Source organism: Cydia strobilella, chromosome 7 (genome assembly GCF_947568885.1).
Source record: "Cydia strobilella chromosome 7, ilCydStro3.1, whole genome shotgun sequence".
Classification (NCBI taxonomy): Eukaryota; Metazoa; Arthropoda; class Insecta; order Lepidoptera; family Tortricidae; genus Cydia; species Cydia strobilella.
Genome location: NC_086047.1, coordinates 8,790,451 through 8,811,100, shown reverse-complemented (window position 1 = coordinate 8,811,100; position 20,650 = coordinate 8,790,451). Strand labels below are relative to the sequence as shown.

The 20,650-nt window shown below is 39.8% G+C and overlaps 1 protein-coding gene across 2 annotated transcripts; it reads right to left on the bottom strand.

The window, feature by feature from the left end:
* Nucleotides 1–1,816: 1,816 nt before the first annotated feature.
* Nucleotides 1,817–20,503, bottom strand: LOC134743054 (uncharacterized). 2 transcript variants are annotated; one of them, XR_010127988.1, is made up of 8 exons: nt 20,354–20,503; nt 11,937–12,044; nt 10,942–11,849; nt 10,628–10,860; nt 10,226–10,389; nt 8,272–9,575; nt 7,471–7,555; nt 1,817–5,970 (listed from the first exon to the last, which is right to left on the bottom strand). XR_010127988.1 is itself a non-coding variant. In XM_063676333.1 (8 exons), exons 1-8 carry the CDS (start codon nt 20,411–20,413, stop codon nt 5,861–5,863), a joined length of 1,803 nt encoding a protein of 600 aa, XP_063532403.1. In that variant the 5' UTR covers nt 20,414–20,502; the 3' UTR covers nt 1,817–5,860. The 2 variants fall into 2 exon arrangements, 1 of the variants encoding a protein (XP_063532403.1); XM_063676333.1 differs by having other exon boundaries at nt 9,441–9,575; nt 20,354–20,502.
* Nucleotides 20,504–20,650: the final 147 nt, after the last annotated feature.

The following is a 20,650-nucleotide window of genomic DNA, read 5'->3' as shown; positions in this document are numbered from 1 at the left end:
TCATTTTTTTTAAAGGGGCCCACTGATTAGTCCGCCGGACGATATCAGCAAGATATCAGTGGTCGCGGCTAACTGACGTTCCAGCAAAACACACACAAATTGTTACCAAAATAAATTCGCGATAGACCCGTTTGTAAATGTGATTTAATATCTTTCTCTTTTACTCTCATTACGACGTAATGAGAGTGACAGAGAAAAATGCCCGCAATTAACGAACTTCGATTTTCGCGGTTATAGCTCTGACACTCTTTGATAGAGAAAGATAGTCTTATTGCGATTCCTATAAGAGGAAATAAAATAGTGCCATGCTTTGTCCTTATCACCGACCGGGTGGCATCATAGGTAGGAGGCGATGGCGAAATACCGAAATTTATAAGAGTGAAAGAGAAAGAAATCCTATGCTGCCCAAATTTTATATGAATATTCTTTCTCTTACCCCCGGTCGCTCGGTAGCGCGTCTATAACTACTTGTGTATACTATGTCTATAGTCTATACACATGTTTCCATTTGTGTCATTCAAACGCTCGCTCGTGTGTAAGGTCACTAAGGCCCCATTAGCACGAGATTTTTCAACGCGCGTTAAACTATTTATCCTAAAATTATAAAAAAAATATATATTTGAGATTCTCACAATGAGCTCTTTCATTTGATATGTAACACATAGTAGTTTGAAAAACTTTATTTTTTAATTTTCTCATTTACCTACTCCCCAAAAGTTGCGACCATGTTTAAAATTATAGTACATTACTACAGAGGCCGGGAAGGAAGGGGTTGCCGGCCGAACGTAGTGAGGCCGACAACTCCTTTTCACGCCGAAGTATGTATAGTGCTTTTCTCAAACGTTAAATGAATCATCTTCAATCATACTATCTTTGTCTTACACTAGTACTAACACCCAAAAGAAAAGGATGAGTATAGTTTTCTTTTGTTCTTATTTACTGACAAGACTTGCTTGACCAAATATATATATAAATCAAATATCGTTTATTGTTTTTTTTAATAGGCGTATTGGCAGAATGTCATAAACGAACCAAAAAGCAAATATTGCTTATAGTTTTTTTTTATGGCTGAATGCCATGATGCTGTCACAATTATATGTGAATAGAAATTAAAAAAGAGCCACTTCCCGGCCTAGGCCTGCAACTTTGTATGAAATTGCATTACAGGCCTCTCGTCTAGCCGCGCCGGAGACGTGATACTTCCGAGCCTATTATAAAGAACGTAATATCAATATTACATAGCATGTTTGAGAAAATTTGTTTACGTTACATGTCCGTCTTTGGGTCACAAACTTACATATGCATACCAAATTTCAACTTAACCCTTAAATGCATAATGATGTATATATGCATCGTATATTTGATGGTTTTTTGAAATACTATGATTTTTTTCTTTATTTTTCCCTCAATCTATACAACATGACACATCTATTTCAATTTATTAAAAAGTTATACAAAAAATCATGCATTTAAGGGTTAATTGGTTCAGTAGTTTCGGAGAAAATAGGCTGTTAGAGACGGACAGACAGACGCACGAGTGATCCTGAGGGTTCCGTTTTATCGTTTTGAGGTACGGAACCCTAAAAAAAAAGCTTTTTGCCGGCCAAGGCCTGCAATTTTGTATAAAATTTCATTAAATACCTCTCGTCTAGCTGCGCACGAAATGTAATACTTCCCAGCCTATATGTAGAACGTAATATCAATATTTTAATGCATGTTTGAGAAATTGTCATTGTCGGCTATAGTCGACTGTGGCGGTTAAAAGGTTTATGGTTGTATAAGGATTTGGGGCATGGTTATGAAATAAAACAGAACATTATTGAAATTCATTTTTATTACAAAAATGTTATTAAAAAATCATATTCGACTCGGCATCCTTACATTATTTAGTAATAAACCTACATTTAAATTGCTACTGCTGTCTTACAAACTATTTTATTTAATCATATTTTACATGGATGTTGAAATACTGGCAGTGGAAAAATACAAATTCTATTTTATATTACAAAATTGGTTAGAGATACGTTACATTGCTTCATTATTTATTACTTTACGGAAGTCCAATATTAAAAGTTCAGATTCTTGGCATTGCTTTTTGAGGCAGTTCCACTAGATACATCCAATCCAATACGCCATTAGCAACAATTTCGCCCTACCTTGCATTTTTAGAGCTCCGTACAAAACTTTGTTCTCGGAGCTCTTAGAGAGCCTACACGAGCACTTTTTCAACGCGCGTTTTAAAAAAGCGCTTGGAGCTGCCCGCACACTAAATTAGATTTAACGGCCAACGCTTAAAGTCGAAAATCAAACAACGCTTGCTAAAAAGCGCCACCGCCATCGTGTGAATAAATACACATGTATCCATTTGTCATTTAAACGCTTTTTTAACGCGCGTTGAAAAAGCGCTCGTGAGGATGAGGCCTTATGGGCACTTCGGTCTTGGAAAATGGGTTAAATGCAATTCTCTTGGAGACAGTTTGACGTGGATACCTATTTATATATCACGACAAGTGGGGTTTACCTTCAAGCAATACAAAATTATCGTTTTTCAGCAAATGTTTTGCTTACACATAATTCATAAACACGTAAGTGTAGTTAAAATAGTATTTATGTATTAATTTATTATCAATAAAAATTCACAAACATACGCAGTGTTATTAATTATTATAAGCAAATTATTTCCCGCTAAATCTATTTACACATTGCACGCTATTGAAATTTTATTAATAATGTCAATAATAATAGTAGTATGCACCTAATAATGTCTTGTTGCGTTCCGACTTCAGAACGCTGGTGATTTCAATATAGTACAAGTTACATTTCCCTCGCGTGTCGCGCGAGTGACTAAAACAAGTGAGTCTAAACCGTAAAATGATTTAATGTTAATTACATTTCCCTTCATTCAGATTAACCAACATCCATAAACTTGGGCGGTTTTGCACTGCGCGACGAACGTTTTCACACACGAACTTTTGGTCCTAGATGCTTCATAACATAAACAGTGCGCCTTAAAACGAATCGCCTCGTGCGCAACCGCCGCTACCATTCAAGACAGATTTGTTACTTGGGCCATGATCTAATTAGCTACTTACATAATATACCGTAAAAGAGTAATGGGCATATGGAGTGATGCGTAATGTAATGTAGCAAAACGCATCATTGATAACAGGTGGATTCTTCTAAGCAAGAAACATCGACAAAAATATAAACGATTGCAGTCCTGATGCTCAACAGATTGATCTTTGTTCATTTAGAGAATTCATTTTGTTCTAAAACTGATTAAAAATAACTAAAGTGCGCGCATGGTGTAAATGGAGCAATGATACAAAATTAAGGACATACCTACTTAGACAACAAAAGAATTATGTGCTTCTCGGGAAAAAAATGATATAGGTACAAATTGATTACAGTTCATTACTCGCGTGAAGCGATGTTTGCGGAGAAGAATGCCACAATAAAGATATACCTACGTACTAACATAGAAAACTTCAATAAACCTAAGTTGCGAGTTATACTGAACGTTTAGCCAGATATAAACGACCATGTTTATAAATTTTAGGCTTTGTTGTCAGTCCATTACGCCATTACTCTTTTTAACACAATCTTTTTGTTAACACAATTTCACTAACACATTCACATCCAATAAATCACAAGTCCCTTTTGCACGTTACTTTTCCTAACATCGTATCACATGAAATTTCATCAATCCGATGTGTCCATATCATAAGTTAAAATTTTTGCACTGCAAGTGTGTCGTCACGGTACCTACCTACGGTCGCCATAACAAACATCGGTGATCAGTAATATTTGAACTCTTGTACAAATAGCGCTTGTAACACACTTGTACTGCAAATAGTCTTGAACTTCTGACAGGTCACTCGTCCTCACCGCGTAACGTGTTTAAAGTTTAAATGCATTGGACTAGGGGTGTGCTTTTTCGTAACAAACCATGATCTTGAAGACATGAGATCTACCGTTATCAACACAACCTTAATATAATTTTGCACCTCATTTCAATCACTTAAAATACTACTGGAAAAGTCTATAGCAAACTTTTAATCAGTTATTCTGTAAAAGCACTTTCATGAAAGTATTTTTCTATTGCCTGGAAGACTAACTACTCGAAACTAGTCGCTGTTATTTATTACGATTATAGAGATTAGATATATGAATATCCTGAAGCTGAATGAAAATACCAACACAATAGAGTTGGGGATAATGTATGGTTATTCTTCCATAAGTACGTCATAAATAACAGAACCTAGGCACAACAGCAGGGCTAGCCGACAAACGCATCCGTCTCTCTCTATTTAGAACGTATGCTGCCGACTAGAAGATTTAACTGAGCACACCCTACCTATTTCATAAGATATCGCCTGGAATGACCTATATATAGCTTATTGACATGATTAGCCAGCGTATTTATTGACAAACTTATTGTTTTGCTCGTACGAGAAACACTTAACAAAGAACAAACACAATAACGTCACATACTTAATAGTCTTAATTAATCATTGAGAGGTATTGTATAAAAATGAGTCATTTCTGAACCCAGCTAAGTTAGGAGTTGGGACAGGTACGATCCCGGGCTATAGGCTCAGAGAAGAGTCATTTGTTTTGGTAAAAATCTTCCATCATCGCTCGTCTTTTATTAGCCTTTACAACAAAACATTAATGCTGTGCCTAAAAATAGTCAATACAAGTCAAATATCCTGCAATATACGACTTGTTTTACTGTTTGCATATACCATTTACCAATTGGTATAGAAGTTCATTGCTCTATATGTCCGATTACTGACTCAAGACAAATACTGAGTCATATATGTTAATACAAGACGTAGTTAGTGAAACATTTTGCATTTTCCGTGACACGACCTTAGCATCTAATTGCATGTTGTTGTCAAGGCCGTAGAGTTGCGTGATAGGAGGTTACAAGTAAAACGGTATAGTTGCCACATAGTTCCAGTACTCGTATACAGATAAACATAACACAACTTAGTTATTGTTTACCGCGTGGAACAGTATTTGGCACTATAATGCTTAACAGACTAGAGCCGCCAGTGTCCACTGTCTTCTGTAAAGTAGAACATTAAATGTTATAGCGGTGGGAACTTACTCAATACCCGCTATGGTGCGCTACTGTACCGAGACTTTAGTCGATAACTCAACCGATTTCCATAGTCCCTATCAATGATGCTCAATAGATTACGAGAAAATTGGTAAACAACTAGAAGTTGTTGCCGATGGAATGAATTATTCACTAACACTATCAATTTGTTTATTTACTACATTTGGTGTTATTTCATTTAGTAAATTCTGATGCTAAAGCAGTAAACTGTTTACGGGATAACTACCAATTCCCTTTTTAGCAAAATATAGTTATAAATGCTAAGTAACGCAATATTTCACTAAACGTATAAAAGTGTCAGTACAGTAGCAGAAATGTTTTTGTACTCATAATGCGGCCGCAACACAGCCCCTTACAAACTATTACGGGAACATTTCATACTCGTATCGCCTACGTTTGAACACTATTATTTATTTCATAGTACCATTATTAAAAGTTTCACGGACCTCACTATCTAACGCCGAAGCGGTCACGCGTGAGCTTCGATTTCCCCATAAACTAACCTAATATACAGTGTAAGATATGTAACAAGTGTCCGCTCGCGAAACAGCCTCACACTACGGGCATACTTTTTACGTGCCAAAAAGGGGCACCACACGCTCGACTTAACTATTACAATTCGAATTTGACATTATTTAATTTTTAATGGAACAGAACGATCACTGGTTCGCCTACGCTAAACTACCTACCACCTCGACCCCTGTAGATCACATGTGTGTGTGTGTGTGTGGTCTAGATGAGTGCGACCCGGTTGACGAGCGGCGTTTTCCGTCGGCTTGTGTGCGCCTGCGTCGTCACCGGCTGGTAGATGAAGCTCGTCTTCGCCCTCTTCGCGGAATGAACTGGTAACAATGAGATGAGATTACATTGTCATAATTGCTGCTAATTATTGTGCTGCTATTTGGAGACACGAATTCGTCTATAGCATCAAATCCGGCTGGCGGAGTGTATTGTACCTAGTCGGCTCATAAGTTCTGTCATATACATAGTATCAAATAAAATCAAAAGTTTAAATTTATTCCGTATAATTTGTACAGCGTTTGAAAGCTTATAAACTAGAGAATCTAAATGTATAACATTTATTCAAAATGACCGCCATAATTATCTACACAGGCTTGAAGTCTTCGTGGCCAGTCGTCAATGGATTCACGCACCACTTTCATGTCGATATTGGCCACTGCCGTAGCAAGAGATTTTTTCAGCGAGTCTAGATTTGCATGAGGTTTTGAGCACACCTTTTCCTCTAAATACTGCCATATTTTATAGTCTAAAGGATTAAGATCTGGGCTAGAGGAGGGCCAATCTTCATGCCGTATAAAGTCGATTTTATTGGAGGCGAGCCAGGCTTGTGTAGACTTTGCCTTATGGGCTGGAGCAGAGTCCTGCTGGAAAACCCAATGCTGGTTTAGAAACATCGTATGGGATAGTGGTTTCACAATATTAGTCAACACCGTGTCTTGGTACACTTTGGCACTAGTTTTTACTCCTTTCTCACAAAAATGCATACTAGTGACGCCCGCATAAGAAACTCCCAGCCAAACCATCACAGATGAAGGGTGATGACCTCTTTGAATACGGGGAATGCTATTAGACGCTTCTTTACTATTGCGAGCGTACACTCTATCATTTTGTTTATTACAGTTTTCTTCTATGTCAAAAATTTTCTCGTCCGAAAACAGTATACAACGGTGCTTATTTTTAGCGTACTTCTTCCATAAAGCTTTAGATCTTTTAAGCCTTAAAGCTTTAAGCCGACCATTGAGAAGATGGCCAGTTTTTCGTTTATAAGCACGAAGTCTCAGGTCTTGATTAAGCACTCTTTCCACCGTGTTTTTGCTCAGACCCATCTGGAGGGCCATAACTTTTTGTTTCCTAGCGGGATTTCTGGCAATGCGTGCCCTAATTGCTTGTACAACCGCTGGAGTCCTAGCTGTACGCGGACGACCGCTTCTTTTCTTGTCATTTAAACTAGAGACCTCACTGTATCTTTCTATGGTACGATACACAAATCTTAGAGAGAATTTTAAATTTTCAAGTAGCTTAAAAATTTTAGTCGGCGAGTGACCACAACGATATAGTGCAATTATTGCGGTACGGCTATCTTTAAGCGTCCACTCCATGTTGAAGAAAACAGAAAATTGCAAAATTATACTACTCAAATATTTAATAAAGATTCGAAATTCAAATGCAGAACGGTTTTTGTTTTAGGAGTTCCAAATTTAAATTTTAAAGGCCAGTGACAGAACTTATGAGCCGACTAGGTATATTGTGTTTTTGAAGTTCTTTTAATTCACAATCCACTATATCATAAAATAATCAATTCTTTGTTACTGAATACTTACTTGTATAATTTTCTGTGACTGATAGGTCCAACTTCATGGGTTTTGTTACGTCGATATCGATTTCTTCATACGATTGATCTAACACCTGGAACCAAATGAAAGAAGTCCTTAATATTTGTTAATATATATAAATACGATGTAATACTATTAACTATAATAGTCCGGTTCGTTGGTTTGCAACTGTCCGCGTGTTGCGTTTTTTCAAGTAGAACTAGATTTATAACCATTTCAACATAACACAATCAAAAAATTTGTTATTTTCGACATGATTTACTACAAAATTCCGAAATCAATATTTTCAAACTGATTATTGACATTTTGTAGTAATGACATGTTATAGAGTACCTAGTTGCATTAAATTGGTGACCGATTGACAATAGGGCGGATTCTTTAGGCGGGTGTTGTGTGTACTGCTTTGCCTTGCGACCGAAGTTCAAGAGTTTGTTAGTAAGACTACAAAGTTGTGAATTAGGTATATGCAACTGACTATTTCTGCAGCATGTTACGTGGATGCAAAAGTGCCATGTGTCGTATCGGCAGTTCAGGAAACTTAGCCAAGATGAAAATAAATTGTTTATCGACAAACGCCAATCGCAAAGTAAATATGTTTCGGGACGACAGATGCGACAAAAAGTCACGTCATCATTTCCATTTTTGACTGGCGCTCGCTATAAACAACTGTCTCCCCCGCGGCCAGCAGGCGGTACGTGCCGCCCACCATGCCCGTGTGCCTGACACCTCCTCTACCACCTGTCTGACACCTGCAGCACGGTGTACACGTACAGGCAAGGGTGGACTCACCTCGATGTCGCTCTCGTCGTCGTCAGGCTCGAGGTACTCGTGCAGCGCGCCGGACGCGGCCAGCAGGCGGTACGTGCCGCCCACCATGCCCGTGTGCCTGACACCTCCTCTACCACCTGTCTGACACCTGCAGCACGGTGTACACGTACAGGCAAGGGTGGACTCACCTCGATGTCGCTCTCGTCGTCGTCAGGCTCGAGGTACTCGTGCAGCGCGCCGGACGCGGCCAGCAGGCGGTACGTGCCGCCCACCATGCCCGTGTGCCTGACACCTCCTCTACCACCTGTCTGACACCTGCAGCACGGTGTACACGTACAGGCAAGGGTGGACTCACCTCGATGTCGCTCTCGTCGTCGTCAGGCTCGAGGTACTCGTGCAGCGCGCCGGACGCGGCCAGCAGGCGGTACGTGCCGCCCACCATGCCCGTGTGCCTGACACCTCCTCTACCACCTGTCTGACACCTGCAGCACGGTGTACACGTACAGGCAAGGGTGGACTCACCTCGATGTCGCTCTCGTCGTCGTCAGGCTCGAGGTACTCGTGCAGCGCGCCGGACGCGGCCAGCAGGCGGTACGTGCCGCCCACCATGCCCGTGTGCCTGACACCTCCTCTACCACCTGTCTGACACCTGCAGCACGGTGTACACGTACAGGCAAGGGTGGACTCACCTCGATGTCGCTCTCGTCGTCGTCAGGCTCGAGGTACTCGTGCAGCGCGCCGGACGCGGCCAGCAGGCGGTACGTGCCGCCCACCATGCCCGTGTGCCTGACACCTCCTCTACCACCTGTCTGACACCTGCAGCACGGTGTACACGTACAGGCAAGGGTGGACTCACCTCGATGTCGCTCTCGTCGTCGTCAGGCTCGAGGTACTCGTGCAGCGCGCCGGACGCGGCCAGCAGGCGGTACGTGCCGCCCACCATGCCCGTGTGCCTGACACCTCCTCTACCACCTGTCTGACACCTGCAGCACGGTGTACACGTACAGGCAAGGGTGGACTCACCTCGATGTCGCTCTCGTCGTCGTCAGGCTCGAGGTACTCGTGCAGCGCGCCGGACGCGGCCAGCAGGCGGTACGTGCCGCCCACCATGCCCGTGTGCCTGACACCTCCTCTACCACCTGTCTGACACCTGCAGCACGGTGTACACGTACAGGCAAGGGTGGACTCACCTCGATGTCGCTCTCGTCGTCGTCAGGCTCGAGGTACTCGTGCAGCGCGCCGGACGCGGCCAGCAGGCGGTACGTGCCGCCCACCATGCCCGTGCCCGACACCTCCTCCACCTCCAGCTCCTGGTCCGACACCTCCTGCAATCATATATAGAGCTTTAATAAAGAGAAAACACAAGCACAAACCATAGTCGCTACACATTCAATCCGTCCCGCATTTTTTCAAGGAAATTGACAGATATAGCGCCCGCATCGAGGCCGCAGCGGTAATGTCGCACCAGTAATCCAGCTGCAGTTGTCATCCGAATATCACCTTAAGATTATAGTTAATATCGGTGCAATAAATAGTTGCTTCATCCTCCTCCCATTTCTATAAACAGGATGAGACATTGCTGACAAATTACGCAAATATCAAGCTGCTCCATAATATTTCCTGTGAGTTTAAAGTCATCCGGACACATCGCACCTGCTCTACTTCTGATGTGTTTACAATTCTTCAAGGTCATGCGAAGACTACAGTACACACTTACCTAGTCAAATAAGAATTTTCACTCTACATTTTTTACCAAGATGTTAAACATGTACAGAAATCTGGATATTCGCGAAAAACCGATGTTCGTCACTCTTGACTTTGACCAACTTCTGACGCGGACGCGAGATTTTCCGTGACTTTTAAGACAACTTTTAAAACGCCATAATAAAGGTGTATACGAGTTTCCAGCTTCCTTTCACTCATTCCGTGGTTGATCTGTTAGTCTTAAGATAACCGAGTTACAACACAAACACACCTGCTCGATGATCTCCTCCTCGTCGACCTCGGTCTTGATCTCGGGGTCGATCTCGACGTCCGCGTCCAGCTCGGCGTCGGGGTCTCCGTCTGCGTCGTCGTCTTCTGCGTCTCCCGCCGCTCCACTGTACTTCATCTCGCCCCGTTCTAGCGCTTCTAGGCTTTCTGGAATGTTAAATACACATCAGCAATAGAGTTGGGGTTCCTAATGCAATATCAGAAATAATTTGGCAACAACTCCTGGTACCAGTAAGGTACTCTTTCGGTAGATCCATATTTTCGTCGCAATAAAATCATTTTCGAGACGCACGCAGGTAATTCGAATTGGCAAGTGAACGATTCAATGAATTTATGGTAACAGTTGGAAAAACTTGACATTATAACAAAATAAACTTGTACGAACCTGGATAAACCATCGCCTTTTTAATAGCCTGAGGATCTTTCCGTGACCACTTTTGAACTTCCTCATCCATTTTCCCCACTTTCGAAGGATTCATCGCCCATAAGCAACCTTTTCTTTGACTGCCATTCGTCGACGGCTTTTCAATTTTCTCAAAACATTTATTTAAACTAAGATTGTGACGTACTGAATTTTTCCAGCCATTTGGCGCCGTTTTGAAATAAGGGAAATGTTGACTGAAAGAAACAAAAGCGATTAATATACGCTGCATTTACGCTAGTTTTAGCAAAATATTCAACTGTAGTTCCTGAACTTACCACATGAAGTTGTAAATCTCTGACACGGGTAAACTACCGGTCCTCGAGTTTTTGAGCGCCATCGCGATCAGACAAGAGTAAGAATACGCGGGTTTAGGGAACTCTCCCGCCCCGGCAGTAAGCTTGGTTGTCGTGTTTACAAACTTCGCTTGGCTCGCGTCCACTGTGAACGCTCCGTTAACCGAAGTCTTAATTATTTGCCTATTATTGTTCAACGACGAGTTGTCAATTAGTATTGTCGCTTGACTCTTGTTACTATTTGCTAAAATTGTCCTAGATTGCTGTGCGTCTAATATATGAATATTGCCGGAAATAATGGTTTTAGTTCCTAATTGTTGCGTTACTTTTTGGCTCGTGTTTAGAATTGAACAGTTCTTATTATTGACTTTGATTAGTTCCTGGGTTGCCTTTATCCTGACGGTTTGAGTTGGCGTGGGCGTGGCGGTGGTCTTCAGTTTGCTGGTGTCCAAGTCCTTCAGTAAATCCTTCACTACATGCTTGTCCTGTTTTCGCACATAGATGACCATTTGTGTGGCTTCTTCTAGGGGTTTCTTGACAAGGGGCTCTTCTGGTTCCACCTTAGGTACCTTAATCGTGTTCGGTGAGAAGGTAAGATGGCTCTTCTCTTCTTTAGGGCTGGGTGCCGACGTACTGCTATTTGAATCACTGCTGGCTGCTGACGTTAGTAATAAATTTGACGCCTCTTCCTTAACAATACTCTTTACCGGAGTTTCAGCGAATGTGGACGGCATTACAGAGTTAGGATTCACCATTACGGCGTTTGCTTCGGAACCATACAGGTCTAAATTGTGAACAAAACTAGACGAGTTGTTGAGCCATATAGCAGAATTGTCTGTATCCATATCTAATAGGGGAGGGAGTTCGGAAAAATTTAGTCCCAGGGAATCCTGAAAAACACAAATATTATTTATTATTTCCGGATATAGATAAATTCCGGAAAGAAATGTATGATGTAGGTATGAGTATTTTCTAACCGGAAAGTCCGTTATACTGCTTAGATCTGTGGCCATCTCGTTCTTGATGTCCATGTCCAGCATATCCTGGAGTGAGTCGGTGATGTATAAGTCCATTTCTGAGCACCCCTGAAACAAGAATTTACAAATGAAAATTAACATCCATTATGAATAAAATGCCTCTTTTAGATATGGAATGTAAACCATTCCCAAATCTCTCAATTTAAATTTAAAAGTAAACTATTTTTAGTTATGTTTTTGTGAAATAACGAAATGTTTACAAAAAATAATGGCCAAAAAAAAAACAGTTTTTTTTTAATTAACAGACTGGTAAACAACAACAATCATCGTATTATACCTACAATACCATTATCTCCGACTATTGATTTCGGCAGGACTATTTAAAAGAAAAAAAAATGGGAACGTTTTCAAAGTTCGTTTAGAGAGAACATTCATTGAAAGCACATTTTCGCGAATTTCGCGCCATTTTGTGTAGCGCAGATGGCGGGCGGGCGCATGCAGCGAAACGGGACGGGAAGGACAGCACAATGAAACCACTACGCAAGTAGTAGTGGAAACCTGTTCTGCCTTGTGGTATGCGCTATGCGCTACCATAACCATAGTGTGGCGAAAATTAAAACCGTAATTCGCATAAACTTTGTTATGATGGCAGTTAACGGCATCTTGTTAGTTTTATTAAATGTTCAATGTTCTAAATTGAGCGATATTTTAGTCACTTCATTTAACACTAACACGGTATAACATGGTACATATATGAAATGGGGTATATTAACAGCGCAATGACTACTTGCAAGGAAACGAGAACGCTGGCAAACATTTTAGAACTTTTATCTATTATTCAAAAAACATTCCGTGCGCTTGTTTTTTTTTATAGACCTATACCAACCCATGCCTCGTTGTCGGCGAGGGACCGGACTGGATCGGCCGAGCGGGCGGCATGCATAAAAAACGTTTTGAAGGCTTCCAACATTTGGGACGATGCTTTTTGTAAAACTTTTACTCGCCGTACACGGGCCGTGGACTATAAATAAACTCGTTCGGCGTACCGCGGCCCATTACGTTATTATTAATCAACTTCCATCTTCCGGTAACATTAGGTAACAGAACTAACAGATAATAAAGCAAGTCGACTAGCTAAAATTTTAATAATTGGACGAAACATAAATAGATCCATCAGATATCGGGGCGGCCGAGGTATTCACAAATATCTGAACACGCTCTCTAACACCTTGACAATAGGGGAGTGTTCAGATATTTGTGAACACCTTGGCCGCTTCGATTTATCTGATGGCGACTGTACCTGATTTATTCATCTTCAAAAATGTTTTGACGTTATTATTAACTCTACCGTACGTTATCAGCGTCGGACCGTAATTTCAAGATATGAAAAAATCATAGCACCGAAGCAAAAAGAGTGCATTGACAGATAAGAACACGTAACGATTTCTTACAAGTTTTGGATGTTTACCAACAAAATAGGAATAGACATAGGTATTGGATTGTAGGTGTTTAGGATTTTACTACCTTCAGTGTAAACAATTACCACACCTACAAGCATAAAATCCGTTATAAATGATTAGCGCAAACATTTTTCCGCCGCTTGATAAATTGGTTTAAAAACTCGCGAGAAAGAGAAGGCTCTAAGTAGGGTGGACGAAAGAGAAGACAACAGCGGGTTGGACGAGGGTGAACCGACCCCTTATTAATGAGAGCAGCAGAGCAGCCGGCGAGTAGCGCTCAGTGAAGTTCACGCAGATCCCACAGATTACACAGTCAGTAACAATTAAAAATGTAAATTTAAGCAAAAACTACCTTACGTGTGTATTCTTTAAAAGCATCTCTAATATACTAAACAACTAAATTATTATTCATAGTGACATGTCTAGCCTGCGACATGTCTTTTTGTTCTAATCGTCTGTGACTGTGATTATTCAGTTGTAATATTTCACAAGTCGAACAAAAGTCTGTTTTTTCGTAACGGAGTCGTGGCTCAGAGGGCCATGAACTCTGTCTTTATTACCTCTAGAGTTCATCTTGCTCACGTGAGATTACCTATTTCAAGCCTTATAACCGAATCAGGAAGTTTCTTTTATATCCTTCTTGTATTCATGAAATGTACTTGAAGTAGGTACCTAGGTTCATAAATATTAAATAATGAAGGCAATGTGAAGCCATTGCCGCCCAGTCCCTCATTCAAAAAGCATCCGTCGTCCCTATTTTATCCAGCTAAAATTAATAACATAAGTTATCGATTTCCCGATATTTCGACGCAATTACATGCATCTTGTTCACGGGTAACTGAAGATTGCGAAATAACATAAGGTACTAACCGTGAATCATTCAAAACTGTTAACATAAGTTAAGTTCTTAGTACCTAATCAGAAGTCAGGCTCATTCCGGTTCCCCTACGTTCGTTTAGTGTTGTCAATGCGCACTATTCCCAACTTAAACCAAAATTACGGTCAGAGAGTAGACACAGAAACAGTATATAACATCCTTTGTAGTAAATGGAAGATGGCCAAGTTTTCAGAATTATGTTGTACCCTGTAGTACCCTCGTGGAGGCGCCGCGAGGGGCCCGCGCCGGCGTTGCCGTGTCCTCGAACCTGACCGCGCGCGGTCGCCTTGAACTCGGAGCGGTCGTCTCACAGAGCACTCGGAAAAATCGACGCCCGAGAAAAATATCATCCGAACTTTTACACGTTTAGAATTTAGAGTGTATTAACTAAGTCATTGTAGGTCCTGCTGTTAATTGTGTTTAATACATGATTCTAGTACTAATAATTATTAATAGTAATTAATAATTTTGAAGCCTCCTAGCAGTTAATACATTCCTTTTCGTGGAGGTATTCCTTATAATTAATAAATCTTTTTTATGATTATTTTTTTATTAATTAGACAATTTTGAAAATTTTGTAGTATTGGTAGCAGAGGAAAATGTATGCGATCCTTGCATATCTGAGGGACTACAAATTTCCATACAACCCGCCCTATGCGCGCGCAATATCAGGGGTTCCGTATTGATTTCATGCGCGGCGCCATCCCCTCGGTCTTCAATTTCCCTTTTCGAAACGAAGGGAGGAAAGTAAAATATAAGTATCCGATTTTGAATCCTATACTATTTTCGGAATATCGAAAAAGTTAAAACGTAAGTTAATAGGTACCTATCTACCTGGCCATGTAGGTACGGTTACGGTTTTCGTATTTTATTTAATACAAGAAACATTGAACGTTCGCGGATTCGCGGCGCTCCAGCGATTATGACGACGATCGGGTCAACAGCCTCTCTGTAAATTAGTAACTCGGCGGTCTACTACTTATTGTTGCACGTAGTTCTGACTGAACTCATAACACGTATATATACTACGTAAATGTTACTGAATAAACCCATAGCGTTAAATAATCTGTCTTCCAGAAATGGAAAAACCATCCCTTATTAGAATTTTCTTTCATGAATAAATTGAACTATCCACCTATGTTGGACTAAACTAACTTTTAGCTGATTGTATTACAAGATAGCGGAAGCCGCTCGACCCCAATTTCAAAGGAATACCGCAAATCGATGTACAGGTTAGCCGTTTGGCACACACATACTAGAGGTCGAAACAACATTTTTGACCCGCAGTTCCTAAAAAAATTTCGCTGGGGGGGGTGGTAGTTTTTTTTGTATGAAAAAAATAATTCCAAAACCTATCGAGTGTGGTATCATACGAAAGGGCTTTTTGAGGCGATTCTAAAAATATATCACATCATTACATTTCGGGCATTTTTTTTAAAATTAAAACAAAAAGAATTTTCGAAACATACCAAGTTTGGGCTCCTCCAGACACGATATGGCTGATTTTTTTTTGTACAATATACCACAAATGATACGTGATATCCTCATGTCTAACCCCAAGAAAGCAATTTTGAAAATAATATCATTAACATTTTTTTTTTAATTTTTAAATTTTACAAAGTGACACAGACGACACAGTTCAACTTCAATACCTATTTCACGAGACTTATGGAACTATACTGCAGATACGATACATATTAATCATAAAATGATACGTAATATCCATATATCGAACGGGAAATACCTCTTTAACCATTTAACTGCGCCTTTCTAATTCTTAACAATCTGCCATCTCGTGTCTGGAGGAGCCCAAACTTGGTATGTTTCGAAAATTCTTTTTGTTTTAATTTAAAAAAAATGCCCGAAATGCAATGATGTGATATATTTTTAGAATCGCCTCATAAAGCCCTTTCGTATGATACCACATAAGATAGGTTTAGGAAAAAAAAATATGTTTTACCACCCCCTCCCCCCAGTTCATTATCATGTCGAAAAGATAAAAAAGATTGGCCAACAGTTAGGTACTTCCTAATAATAACTGTTCCTGCTAATAACTTTTCAAGTTTTCCAAAAAATCTTAAAGTAAATCGTTCATTAGTCAACAAAAATAAAATGCGATACGTCACGGAAGTCAGATCAAGTCGACACCAAAAACCGTTTAAACAGCGTTTATCCCGGTTGCATGAGGATGCAAACTTGAGAAATCCAGGAAATCCTCACATATTGCTTTGGATTATGCTTTCGCTGGAACTAACTCTAATAACTAATGTAGTAGAAATGTCTGCATAGGTAGACCGACATTCGGCTAACTAAAGAGCCTAGTCGTAACTGGAGTATGTATCTCTGCTGTCCTACGATGTGCTATTGTTAAATTTATTCAGGTCAGGGGATAATTAACATTGGAGGTCGTAGAAAAATAAGGATATTCGTCTGAATACTCTAAATTGTTGGATGCAGTCGGTACTAGTGTACTTGGCTTAGGGTGGTATTCCACCAGTCAAATTTCTTTGTTCAAATGTGTATTTGCGTCTCACATTTTGCTTGGTGAGAGAGTGAGACGCAATGCACATTAGACCAATATATTGTACAGGTGGAATACCAACCTTATGTGCTTAAAACTGAAGTGACATGGATTAGGTATTATTTTGTGCCGGCCGGCGGAATCAACAGTTTGGTGCAAGCGGTTATGTTTGAGATTCATAAACCCTCTCCACACTCGTGCGCGAAACGCGAGTGTGGAGTCTAGTTCGCTAATCAGCGAAATCGACCACCCTTGCGTTCGCGGCTTCGCGCCGCGTAGTCTGGAGCGGGCTAAAGACATAAAAACCATTGAGCTATTATTACTATAGAGGACATACCAAACAATGAAATTGTTGCAATTACAAATTACAACCTGTACCACGCGACCAAAAATTCATGGCGCTTACGCGTTTTGGCCGCGAGATTCACGCTCCGCTCCTATGGTTTGATGCCAAAACGGCAGCAACTCATGGCCGCAAAATACTGGTTCTCTGTGCCGGTTCTATACGTTAGTCGTCAATGATAAAAACAGACAATATATTTTCCTTCGGACTAAAGACGGAAGCGATTTTTGAAGAAATGTCACTTTTGACAATGACAGATCAGTATCATACAGATTCATGAGACGTGAGCAGGACTAATCCTGCACACTCAGTAACTGTTGATTGATCGATCACCGTCGTATTTAATTGAAACATACCACACTTTTTGAGATTTTTTAACTTTTTGTTGAGGACAAATTTAATTCTCTACAATCATGGTTACCCTACAACACCTAAGTTTAGATGCTGGGGTGGAAAGACAGTCAGCTGTTCGCATAAACATGTAAAAAATACGTGCCGTACCTCATTATGATAGTGGTATCAAAATCATGAAACTTTGCATATAGCGTTCCATTTTTCGTTTCGTTTCAATAAACGCCTGCGTTTCCTCGCATACTTTGCGGACATAAAATGGAAAGGTGAATAATTCCACCGCTATACAACCGGCTAACGGTTTTTTTTATATTCATAAAATAGCTTCTTATCTATCACCTGACAAAGTATGAATCGGGAGGCGACTGAAAAAAAATTTTTTTTACATGTTCAAGTGACCAGCTCACGGACTTTTCACCACGATACAACCGGCTGACTATTTTTTTAATTCATAATATCATCTAAACATTCTAAACTGTCATGTGACGAAGTATCAACCGGGAGTATCAAATTTTAGCCGAACCCGCGGTCTATTACTTCCCCTTTCCCTTCTGTAAAGGTCTTTATATAATTGACATCTTTCCTCTTCTCTTCTATTTTCATTATTGGCTTAGTATTTAAAGGTAACTCTTCAGAAATGTTATCACTTGTTATTCTGATAATTGGACAGGTAGGTTTGCAGGGACCTAAAAGTTATTATAAAATTTTTACTTAGGACCGTGACTAAATTAGTGGGTAAACGTTACAATTATTCGGAACTGCCAACATTTTCATAGATAACCCGGGCGCTTCAAAGATAGATGTACAGATTGTATGTACCTACCTGTTCGCTAGTATTAAATTCATTTCAAACTTCTTTGTAGGACGGGGTCAGATTACCTATTCGCTGCTGTTTGTGTGTATTGTGCGACTGTTTCATATTACCTATTCATATGACGTTCTAAATAGAAGATAAAATCAATAAAATCTATCAAAAAAATTATCGTCTAACTATACAAACGAAACGGTTTCAAAAATACAGAGGACCATAACTATATAATATTAAGAAACTTTGTATCGTAGACCGTAGACATGCCGTCATGGTGCATAGCTTGCTATCTAATTCACAATACAATTCTTGTCATAAGTGTGCCAATGTGTCTTGATCCCCAGAATGGTTACAGCTATTTTTTACTGAAGCTCAGATTTATACTGGTTCATGGGGCACCAGTGCATTTGGTAGGAGTTGAGAATAACACGCCCTGCCCCGTCGTCCCTGCAGTCTCGCCGAGTGCAGTCAAGTCAATAGCCCTATACCGACGTAGTATAAATGTGTTTGTGAGCACACACTGACAGGCAGGCGGAACACTGCAACCCTCGTGCACCTTCACTACTACATGCGCGTGATCGTTCATTGTTCAACGTTTTGAAATTCTCGAAATCGGCCGTGGGAACAACTGCTGCGTAGGTACAAACTGAATGCAACCGGTAGATAGTAATAAGGGTTGTTACCTAACACATTGCTACAATACGCTGATTTAGTACCTACACAAGGATCAACATATATTTTTAGCAAAGGTATAGGGGAAAAAGACTACACAGTACTTCCATTTTTTTTTACTATTAAATTTGCCAGTATTTTTTTATAAGTAATAGAGGCGCGATCGCAAGTTTTCATTTACGATAATTTGATGTATTAAAAAAACCCCAATAAACACATTTTGTTGGCATAGGCGTGGTGACCTGATGACACTATAATTATGCCCGAATCGAAGCAATCCAAATGTTCCAATTAAATTGATTAATAAATACATTGATAGATACAAGTCATACAAGCAGAGGCAGTCTCACAGGACAGAGATTGTACCTAATATTTATTTGATTAAGAAATCTTACTTAATAAAATTTGTCTGTTTTGCTAAAACGGTTTTTTAAACTAGTTCCCTAATCTACCAATTTTGTAGGTTTCTTTAATCTTATTAAATATAATATTTATAGTACACCCTGTACACCTCATGGTATAAAACAGTTATATTGAGTCTAGCAAGAAAATTCAAAACACCGTCACTTCTTTTACACATTCAAATGTTTACTGTCTGCAATAATTGTATACTCTTTGATCCACCACATTTTGCCTCCTTTTCCTAAGTATACCTTTCTACTTCACTCCACCGACACCATGCACTATACAAATGAACATACCGACAGGTTGTATCTATACAACTACTCATTGACGGCAAATTGGCGCCTTTTAGATTGATAATTACAGAAAAATACGCATCCTTTCATTGAAAAGTAAGGTTAGAAATAAGCAAGTTTGCCGTATGCCGAATTGAAAACAACGTATTGTTGATAAAAACATGAATATTTAAAAATAATAAATCGATTGACAAAGACAAAAATACTACACCACGTGCACGGTAGAGAGAGACGAAAAAGAATGAAACAAATTCCAAATAGTCGTTACTATTACTACACATACACATTCTGTATAATATACGAAGCTTAGTTATAATACAATAATCAATTATAATAATAGCACTTACTATTAATAGGCATTAGATTTCACCAAAAACTTCAAGGAATATTCACGAAATACATCGGTACAGTGGGATGGAAGAGAACATTTCCCGCCACTTTCGGCGAGTGAAATGTTAATGAAGCAAAAGAGCCGCTATACGATTTTCGGAAATGTGTGGATGTTCTGTATAAAACCATAACTATTCTTGTAATTAGATCGTTACAAAATCTACAATAATAAATGACACTAAAAAGAGCGGGACATGCATGTTAACTATTTTGCAGTGGACTTGCCCATTATCTGTACGTCTTGTTTTTACAATAACAACAGTAAATACTACTGAATAATCGAAAAACTTTACTCACCGAATATTTCTTTATATAAATATCCTTATGCTCAATAGCAAAATCCTGAATTTCACACATTTACGTATTTAAACACATAAGATTGACAGATATAACACCACTCACTCCATAAAACCACAATCTGTTTTATTGCTATGTGAAAAGGTACACAAAGAATGGCTCATTTTCCTATTGGAGGGTTGAGCCCACGTGACTAACCGTCGGAGAACCTCATTGGCCAATCTTGTAATACAGATTGACGTCATCGGTCGACAGACTTACTTGTAAGATATTATAGTAAGTAGTAAATCTTTAAAT

Bases quoted from the DNA above. Each gene is read 5' to 3' on its own strand.
- LOC134743054 (XM_063676333.1), bottom strand. From the start codon at position 20,413: ATGTGTGAAATTCAGGATTTTGCTATTGAGCATAAGGATATTTATATA. The intron at 10,390-10,627 runs GTTCGTACAAGT...TTAACATTCCAG, and splicing joins AAAGGCGATGGTTTATCCAG to AAAGCCTAGAAGCGCTAGAA. The intron at 5,971-7,470 runs GTAAGTATTCAG...CATTGTTACCAG, and splicing joins AGTCACAGAAAATTATACAA to TTCATTCCGCGAAGAGGGCG.